This window comes from Brassica napus, chromosome C6, assembly GCF_020379485.1.
Source record: "Brassica napus cultivar Da-Ae chromosome C6, Da-Ae, whole genome shotgun sequence".
Taxonomy (NCBI): Eukaryota; Viridiplantae; Streptophyta; class Magnoliopsida; order Brassicales; family Brassicaceae; genus Brassica; species Brassica napus.
The window spans coordinates 15,306,218-15,316,269 of NC_063449.1; the positions used below are offsets into that span (position 1 = coordinate 15,306,218).

At 37.2% G+C, this 10,052-nt stretch overlaps 1 protein-coding gene across 1 annotated transcript; it reads left to right on the forward strand.

The window, feature by feature from the left end:
• The first annotated feature begins 1,251 nt into the window (after positions 1–1,251).
• Positions 1,252–2,080, forward strand: LOC106384752. The gene is made up of 4 exons (XM_013824665.1): positions 1,252–1,334; positions 1,408–1,537; positions 1,615–1,911; positions 1,973–2,080. The coding sequence occupies exons 1-4, from the start codon at positions 1,252–1,254 to the stop codon at positions 2,078–2,080; spliced, it is 618 nt and encodes a 205-aa protein (XP_013680119.1).
• Positions 2,081–10,052: the final 7,972 nt, after the last annotated feature.

Genomic DNA, 10,052 nt, shown 5'->3' on the forward strand with positions numbered 1-10,052 from the left:
TTCCTCATGACTCCTTGAACGAGTGAAGTGTCCACAGTTGGTCCAAGTGAGCTCATGAACCTTGGGAACCATTCCAAGCAAAGTTTGCACCATCGGATCGCCCATATCGCCTTGCTCGCTGGTTGTACCGGCTGGAAAGATGGTTGGATCGCTTGTCTAGCCCTGGTTGATAGCTGAGATGGTCTGGGTCGCATCAGTATCGGTGGATGTATTTATTTGAGCGTTTCATGCATCATCTGAAGAAGAAGATCAAGAATTTAAGCAAGGTGGAAGGATCTATAATCGCACAAGTTATCAATGAAGAAACTTCAAACTTTGCTGAAAAGTACTTTTCATCAGAAGTGCACACAAAAAAAGAAGACCTACTCCGCATGATGATGGAGGGAAAAGTACTTCTTCTTCTTCCTCATTTCCGTGGATCAACTCAACTCTCTTCTTTCCCAGCGATTCATTCCTCTCCCACCGCGAATCTCTCTCCCTCCGGCGAATCTCTCTCTCAAACCCCCTTCCACGATCATGTAAGTCATCTAAACCTTCTTTCAATCTCAATTTTAATAGTTTTTGATGTTAGATTTAGAGGTTTTTATATGGAATTGAATGTGAATAGTTAGGATTGAATGGATAATTATAGGAATTAACATGTTAGATTTTGGTGTTTATATGTAGATTTTAAGTTTTGAATGTTAGATTTGTAGATTTTAGAAATTATATGTATATTTTGTGAAATTTATGTGTTAATTATATTTTATAAAATGTTTTTATATATACATAAACCTCTTATTATGTTTATATAAACTATTAAAATTTAAAAAATTATAAAACTGATTCTTCAAATGATTTATAGAATTTGTGGTTTATATGTATATTTTTTTAAATTTATATGTTTATTATATTTTATAAAACGATTTAATATTTTAATATATAATACTAAAACCGTTTATTATATATATATAATTTATTAAAAAATTATTATATACAAATTTACTATAAACTAAATAAATGAATATTCCTTTCTAAATGTTATTTTTTTCGTATATATGATCTTCAAAAATGTTATTTTTTCGTAGATCTGAGGATGGTGGTAGTAGACCATTACGTCGTTCCGCACCCCGATGTCAGATTCGTTCGAGGAGTCCTTCCCAGACTTCAGGCTCGTCGCATGAGCAAAATTCAGTCCCGCTTGTTCCTCCTCCAGTCCCTCCTCCATTTTTTCCACCGGCAGATCCCGCTGCTCCATATTAGCCTGGTACTATGCCGGTAGAGCTCCTTGTTCTCCAACCCGGTCGAGAGCATCTCCGTGTGCTCCATCCGTATCCACAAGGATACACAACTTGGTAATGTTTTCTTTTTTAAAATTTTTAGTATAATTTTTATTTTTATTTCTAACAAAATCTTTGTTTTTTCAAGGCTCAACAAGTCGAACAATGGCATTAGCAGGAGCATTAACCAGATGATGTATTCCATGCTCCACAAAGGATATCCGACCTACAGTGTGATGCTTAACGACGAGCGCGATTTGTGGTTCCATAACTTTACGGTAATTTCTAAATTTTAATTTTTTTTTTGGGTTTTAATTTTTTACTCTATATATTATCTTACTTCGATTTTTGGCAGCAACACTTAATTTGGGAGTCAGGCCTCACGGAAACCGTCCGTCAAGCCTTCCATGAAAAGACGGCAGACTCTTATACGAAGCAGATATATGAGTGGAAGCAGCTATGGCTCAAGGGGAAGACACCAAAATACATCAACCCAACGGTTTGGCTAGAGTTGCAGGAGCATTGGGTGGACCAGGAGACTATAGAGAAATCAATCAAAAACTCAGCCAACCGCAAGAGCGATAGTGGCGGGAAAGGTGTTTATGTCCACAACCTCGGTGCTTGCAATATGTCTTCTAAGGAAAATCAACTTGTAAGTACTATATATATTATTTAAATTATTTTTTATATGTATTGATTAATATTGTATTTAGGTTGAAGCAAATGCGGGTAATCACGTTGATCATCTCGATGTCATGAAAGAGGCGTACACTAACAAGAAGACGGGGAAATTCAGAATCTCGTCATCAGAGATGTCGTAAACTTGGTGCAAACCCAAAAAGAAGCATTGCTTGCTTCTCAGCCTATCTCAAATGACGATTCCTCTGCAGCATCCACGAACATATCCCGAATTCGAATAAACCAAATGGTGGAACATGTAAATGTTTTTTTTACCATTGCATTACTATATTAACTTTATTACTAATATTTATTTATAGGCGGTTTGAAGAAAGGTCGTTTGGTTGGTTTGGCTCGGCGTGCTTCTTCTTGTCCTTCCTCTTCACAAGCTCCTTTTTCTCCTCCTGATCCTATGATTATAGAGCAGCTGCAGAATAAGGATGATCGGAGTGTGGCGCTTGAGACGCAGAACGCAACAATTCTTGCTGAATTAGCGGGTCAAAAAAGACAAATGAGGAGATAATGGAAAAGATGAAGTGTTTTTTTCCTAATGATATTTAGCCCTTTTATATTAAAAACTTTTAAATGTTGCTTTTCATTATGTAAAACTTTTTTCTATAATATTTATTATAAATTCAGTTCTTTAGATCTTTATTTTACAAAATAAATATTTTATAAAATACAATTTATAAAAAAATAATAATAAATAAAAATTACCAACGGAACATATTTCGTCGGAAATTTGTCGGACAATTCCGACCGAATTGTGGTCGGACATTTCTGACGAAAAACGTTCGTCGGAATATTCCGACGAAATATATGCGTCGGAATATTCCGACGAACATCTTCGGAAATCTCCGACATATATATTTCGTCTGGATTGTTTATCTGATGATTACTGCGGTCAGAAATGTGTCCGAAAAATTTCCGATGAAGTATATCCCGACGAAATGATTGTCGGTTCTCCGTCGGAAATATAGCCGTCGGTTTCTCTCGGATTTTCGTCGGAACTTGTCACGAATTTCCGACGAAATCATTCCGACGACATTTTTCGTCAAGGGGATAGCGCCCCCCCCCCCCCCCACCATGCTCCCATGGCCCACTTTACCGAGGAATAGAAAGGGAGGACCGGGGGGTCCAGAGCAAGTAGGGTTGGGGTATAGAGCCGTAAGAGCGGTGGGGTGTGAGAGGAATTTCGTCGGAATTCGGCAATACCAACGAATTTAGCCGTCGAAATTCGCTTGTTTTCTTGTAGTGAATAGCCAAGAGTATCAAAAGTCCTATTGTGACAAATAAAAGTCGAAAATGTCTCTTTCAGTTACTCTAACCTGACTTGCAAGTTCATAAATTCTCTAACATATTCAGCAATCTTTCTGGATTGTTGTATTCAAATAGTCATTTGCATTCGTCGTTTAAATTCCTAGCAATCCACAAAAAAAAGATACACCGACGGTACACAATTCGTAGTTGTACCAGCTATGTGCATCTTATTCCAAACTGATATAACCAAATTCAACCACAACGTTGGATTATAGTTTGTTATTCTTAAGTAGATGTATTATTCTGAAATAGCGTACGTTCTCCGCAAGCAATACAGCCATAAAAATTTAAATCACCACGCACTGACATCTCCACTTTATTAACCCAACTATGGCCCTGTTCGTTTGGTGGTCGCCAACGGCAGCGACCAGAGTCAGCGACCAGCGGCTGCGACTTGATGTCGCCGATAGCTGTTCGTTTGAAGGTCACGCGGTTGATCGCAGCGGTTGTCGCTGATTTGTTCGTTTCTATGTCGCGCGGTTGATCGCAGCGGTTGTTGCTGCGTTGTTCGTTTTGATGCCTCTAATCGCTTGCGACCAATATTTACATTAGACAACAAATGATTTAGAGTTATTTATATTTTTTTTAAATTCATTTTTAGTTTACTCAACTTTATGTTTAATTTATATGTATCTTGTAAATAAAACTATATTAATAAACTTGTTTAAACACTAAATGCCAAATGTTATAAAACTAATAATAAACATCAGTACAAACCCAAACCAAATAAACTAATAAGGTAATCGATATCCTTTACTCAACTCACTAGTTATATGATCACGTAAACCTTCCATGGCTCTATCACCAGTCGGTTCATATGGAATATGTCCATCATGACCATCACCATCTGCTTCTTTCTCTTCATCTTCGTTTTCATCTTCATCATTATCACCATGTGTATGATATTCTTCTCTTCTCTGCCAACACACAAAATCATTATCTTCTCGATGTGAATCACGTATGAAGTTGTGTAGAGCCATCGTTGCCGTTACTAGCTTTATCCATTTGATCAAACCATACTTTGGATGTAAGTTGTGAATATGAGCATAAGTTAAGTTGGTTTAAAACAAAAACTGCAATCCAAGTCATATAAAAACAGAAACTATTCATTCGCTTAAATAAATACTACAATCTGAGTCATAACAAAAAAAAATGAAACAAGAGTCATACGGTTAACCTTCCGCAAAGCATTAAAATCATATATATGTAAGTTGTGAATATGAGCATAAGTTAAGTTGGTTTAAAACAAAAACTGCAATCCAAGTCATACAAAAACAGAAACTATTCATTCGCTTAAAATAAATACTACAATCTGAGTCATAACAAAAAAAAATGAAACAAGAGTCATACGGTTAAAAGAAACACTACAATCTGAGTCATAAAAAAAAAACTAAAAGTTTCACTAGAAACAGTCATACTGAAACAGACACTACAATCCTCCATAAATCTTAATTCCAACCATATGTTCAAGGTAGCTAATCTTATCATCATCACTAGGGAAAGATATAAACGACAGTCTGTTTCCCTCATCAGCTTTGAGATGGTTAACAACAGCAATGTGAAATGGTGACCACTTAATCACTCCAGGCAGCTCGTTAAGTATCTCCAATACTTTGTCTACATGGAATTTGCGATCATTTTGCAACACCACACGATCCTCTGCCATTATCTCTAACATCTTTTCAGCTATCTTATTTTTTTCTGCTAGAATTGCATTTCGTACAATATAAGGCTCTTGATCAACTTCATTACATTTTCTTTTTGACTTTGAACATCCAGCTCTATTTGTTCCTTCTCTTGGTGCTGGCATATCAGTGTCAGCTGAATCAGATTCCTCTTCCTTTTCTGCATCTACTCTAGAATCTAAACTAGCTTCTCTTTTATGAGCACTCCATCCTTCTGCTCCAGTCACAGTAACATCACCAAACTCTGCTTCAAAGACATCCATGTTTGGAGGCACTTTGGTTTTGTACTTTCTTGCACCTTGCCATTCATGTTTAAGAAAAAAAAAAATTAGTATACTTGAAACATACAAATATGCTCAACATTTTCTGAAGACAGATTGTATTTTTTCATGCTAATATATTGACAATATTAAAGCACTAGAGACTAAGAGAAAGTTACTTACCGCAATGCGTTGATCCCACCAATCATCTGACATCTCCAACCTTCCCATAACATCATAGACAAGCCCGGTTCTATTGTGAGTCAGCTTCTTAAACTTGTTGTATGATTTTCTACTAACATCAATCTTGTTCTTAAACATGTCCCATATCCATCTCTTACTAAATTTCTCGTCAAACTTTTTTATGATGAAGTCTCTTCCACCTAGATTCATACCACTCCTTGGTATGTTCCCTTTTCTTTTCTCATCAGCATAAAGAGTAAAAAAATACCGACATTCTTCATCGGTCCAGCTCTAAATAACAAGTCTCATCAATAGGCAAACAAGCTAAACTAGCAGAAAAAAAATCACAAAACATCTAAGAAACTAGAACTGCATAAAACACTTACATCATTAGCCATTCTTTTTGTCTAATTGTTGTCTAGTTGTGATTTATTTCCAAACCTGAAAAGATAATACAAACCTAAGTGAATCAAGGGTGAAGAGCTAACAATATACAAACACATTCTGAGCCAATCATAGACGTGTATCAACGCTGTGTTATTAAGAAAGCATAACTGAAGCATAACTCTTAAGCTACGTGAAAGAACAAACCCACATGCCAACCAAGTTCTTTAGAATCAGATAGTAATGCTTTTAATCTAGAGAAAATTACTAGAATGTATAAGAAAAGTTGGTTTATTACTAGAGTGTTAAACATCTTTTAAAAATTACTTGAATGTTTCCCTACCCATAGTAAATGACTGTAAGGACCTTTGGTTATTTTTTTTTAATTCAAATTATTGTTAAACATTAAATCCACATCACTAATTAAATATACACATCATCATAATAGAAACCAAACCGTCTCTTCTCTAACATAACTACATAGAAGTAAAAAAATAAACTAACTAAGAACATTGTCTTTGTCGTCTCGAAGAAGGAACCGTCGAAGAAGGAACCGCGAGGATACTCCCACTCTCCGTCATCGACATTGTCTGTGTTTACTTCCTCTTCCTCGAACTACCTCTCTGTCGTGATACTTTGTTTTCTCCGTTATCGTCGTGCCCGAAATCGTCGTCTTCAATCGTTTGTACGAAATCGTCTTCGCCGCATTCTTATCTACGAGTTCGTCTTTTCTGGTAGGATATCGCGACGGTATATATTATATTTTGTTGCGACTGAGATAGGGTTATGTTGCGGCTGTGATATGGTTTTGTTCAGGGTTTTGTTGCGTCTGAGTTAGGGTTTTGTTGCGACTGAGTTAGGGTTATGTTATGGCTGAGTTATCGCTGTGTCGTGAATAAGTTAATGTTATGTTGTGGCTGAGTTACTTTTATGTTGTGGCTGAGTTACAGTTATGTTTTGACTGAGTTATTCAAACATTTTGTGGCTGAGTTATTGTTATAGTACGGATGTGTTATTGTTATCTTGTGGCGGATTTATTGTTGGGTTATATGATCAGATGGATGTTTCTGAAGTTAAATCACAGGATTACCCTCTAAGACTTTACCCTGAAGGGTCTTCTAACCTGGAAAAAAAGTAATTAATCACAATTTCCGTCCAGGAAATTTCCCCCACATTAGAGAAACAATTGGAATTGATGTGTGGGAAGAACTGGTGAACACTCCCATTGGAGTAGTTGCTAGGCTAGCTGGACGCGAAAGCATATGGTCTGGTAGGACCGTACACTATCTACTACGTAGACATCTGCGAGTACATAAGAAGGAGATATGGTGTCTCGTGGTTGATGAGGCTATCAGGTTTAGCTTGCTCGAGTTTGGTGAGATCACTGGATTAAACACATGTCCATTGCCAACAGAAAGGTTTGAAGCTGATCAATACAAAGAGTTTTGGGAGGAGTTGAAGGTGCCGCTTGGGATGGGACCCAAGTTAGATGAACTGAAGGAAGCATTAGCGTTCTGTCCGCTTTGGAGTTTTGAAAACCGTAAGTGGTTCGGGCTGCTACTTCTTCAAGCCATGGGAGTCTATTGTTTGCATCAAAATTCAAGGATACCTTTTGAAAGTGCAATAAGGGTATTCGACGATGAAGCCATGGGGTCGTATCCATGGGGTCGGACTGCATACGAAGTTCTCATTGACTCTATTAAAGCGTTGGCTCCAGAAGGAGGGTCATACACAATAAGCGGCATGACCGTCGTGTTATTGATTTGGGCGTATGAATTTGTCGCCTGCTTCGGTGAGAATTTTGGGAGGGTGGTGAATAATGAAGATATCCCGCTTTTGCGATGGGGTGGAAAGCATACACATGCAAGTTTTGATAACTTGTTGGCTGCCAAAATCAAAGAGCATGGCGAGGTAAGATTTAACGCTGAGTTTTTAGTTTTTTTATGGCTGATTTATTATATTTGATGGCCGATTTATTATATTTGATGGCTGAGTTATGTGTTATTTTGGTGGCTGAGTTTAAGTATAACCTGGTGTTGCAGGTGCGTTGATACCACTCAAATTACACTAAGGAGTGAATTACTCTCTCAAATAAGAGGTTCAATTGTAGTACTTAGGGATCGAATCCACAAGGAGCTAGTGAGCCTATTAAATCTAGTTAAATTATTAATTCTAAGTGTTTGTTGTTTATGGGTTTAAAAGTAAATAGCAATCCTAAATGAGCAAGTCTATTGCTCGACTAACAAGATGATTGGGGGTGTAACTTATTGGAAAGGTATTAGATGCAGGGTTTCTATTCAGGTGTTGGAGATTATAATCCTATAGATGCCTAACAGTTGCATGCATGATATCTTAGAGCTCAACTTCTTAATCACAGTGATCAGCGATGGCAATTTTTCACTGGTTAACTAACTACATCTTGGATCTCAACGGTTAGTCTTTTGATCACAAGAAAGTGTCGATCGATGATCCTATAGGGATATCGATCTATACACCTTTCGCAATATCTATCGATTGTCAGAAGACAATATCGATCGATGCTTCTAACAAAGCCCTAGGCCCAGGTTGATAATGCTCACTAGCTTTCTAGATCAGCGGTTAGCCTTTTTCTAGTAGTCCTAGTATGATACACTAGATTCAGGACATGATGGTCAAGGATGCTTGACTCATGCAGATTCCTAGATTCATGTTCTAGTTAGCAAGGCTAAAACAAGCAGTAAGGACAATCTATCAATGAATACCACAATTTAGCAATTCTATAGTTGGGGCTAATCCCTCTAACCTATTTGAACCCTGAATCTAACAAGTAAACTTCTCAGACATAGCTAAGCAATTCATAACACAAAATATAGATAAAAACTGCATAGAATAGAATAGATGAATCAATGGAGTTCCAATCACAAATCTCTCTATGATCTTCTCTCCTAAGAATACAATGGTGGCTGGAAAACTCTGTAAAACTGTGTCTCTCTTGCCTCCTAACACTTAGGCAAGTATATAACTATTAGGTTAAAAACTCGCCAGGGGTAATCTTGTAATTTGGTGAAGTCTTGGGTTTAAAGTTGGCTGGAACCAAGTCGCGCGCTCCACGTCTCGACATCGATCGATGGTACAGGATGTACATCGATCGATTTCTTCTTCTTCGTATCGACCTCTTATGGTCAGCTCGGATGAAATTTCTTTTAAGCTCCTAAATGCTCCATAATCATCACTTTACCCCAAGATACTTCTGAACCTGAAAACATACCTAATATGATAGAATATATATTATATAGATAGTAAAATACTTATATACCATGGGTGAAAATGGTTCAAAACCATGGTATATCAACTCCCCGAGACTTACCCTTTTGCTTGTCCTCAAGCAAAACAAACAGGCAGTCTCTCTGAAAGAGATTTGAAAACAACAGGGACTTAAAGATTTAAAACATAGAAATCATCACCTCTACAATTTCGCAATCCACATCTAAAAAGTCCTAATCACAAAAGCATATTATGCAATATCCTAGCTTAGCAACCAAATTCAACTAGTCTACAACTCAGCAAATCCTATCTGACATTCCCCTCTACTAACCTCATTTTCTTAGCATAAATATAAAAGTGCATGCTTTACCTTGGGAGTATCGATCACAGGATGCAAGGATTTCAGACAAGTATCTGGAACTGCAAGTAAAAGTTAGTTCCTAATTTCTCTCTTGATTCAAAGTCTGCTTCCATTGCAGGATCAGTGACCAAGATTGGACAGACTTCCATGAATCAAGACTTAATGGTGGTTGCCACCAAGTCCTGTTCACTTCTTTTTGACCTATATCCAAGAATTCTTTGTGAAGCGAGCCTTGAAGATTACCGCCTCCAAGTCCCGTTCGAATTATTTTATTGGAATCTTTATGAAGCAAGCCTTAATGGTTTTAGCCACCAAGTCATGTTCAGATTCCTCCTAACTAGATCCTAAGTCCTAATAAAGCAATAAATTTCGATTTTTTTTTTATAACTAACTAACTACTCTAGGGTCGAAATAGAGAGAGAAAATTGTGATAAATAAATCTACATAACGCGTTACCTTCCAGACTTGTCTGAATAATCCGATCCCATGTATACCAAGCCCCAAGACAAGCGATTATGTCAGGTTTAGTGTTGGAGGTCAGCTTTGGTTCCTTCAAACAATCAAGGCAAGTGTGTATAGTTGACAGGTTGATCCACTTTAGCATCTTAGTACTATCTGCAATCAGTAAATCTAGAATGGTGCTAAAGAGTGGTTAGACATTCAAGTATAAATCAATAAT

What these genes read in the sequence shown, in the direction of transcription:
- LOC106384752 (XM_013824665.1), top strand. Translation starts at nt 1,252, where the DNA reads ATGCCGGTAGAGCTCCTTGTTCTCCAACCCGGTCGAGAGCATCTCCGT. An exon ending in CCACAAGGATACACAACTTG is followed by an intron (nt 1,335 to 1,407) that starts GTAATGTTTTCT and finishes TGTTTTTTCAAG; the next exon opens with GCTCAACAAGTCGAACAATG. An exon ending in CTTCTAAGGAAAATCAACTT is followed by an intron (nt 1,912 to 1,972) that starts GTAAGTACTATA and finishes TATTGTATTTAG; the next exon opens with GTTGAAGCAAATGCGGGTAA.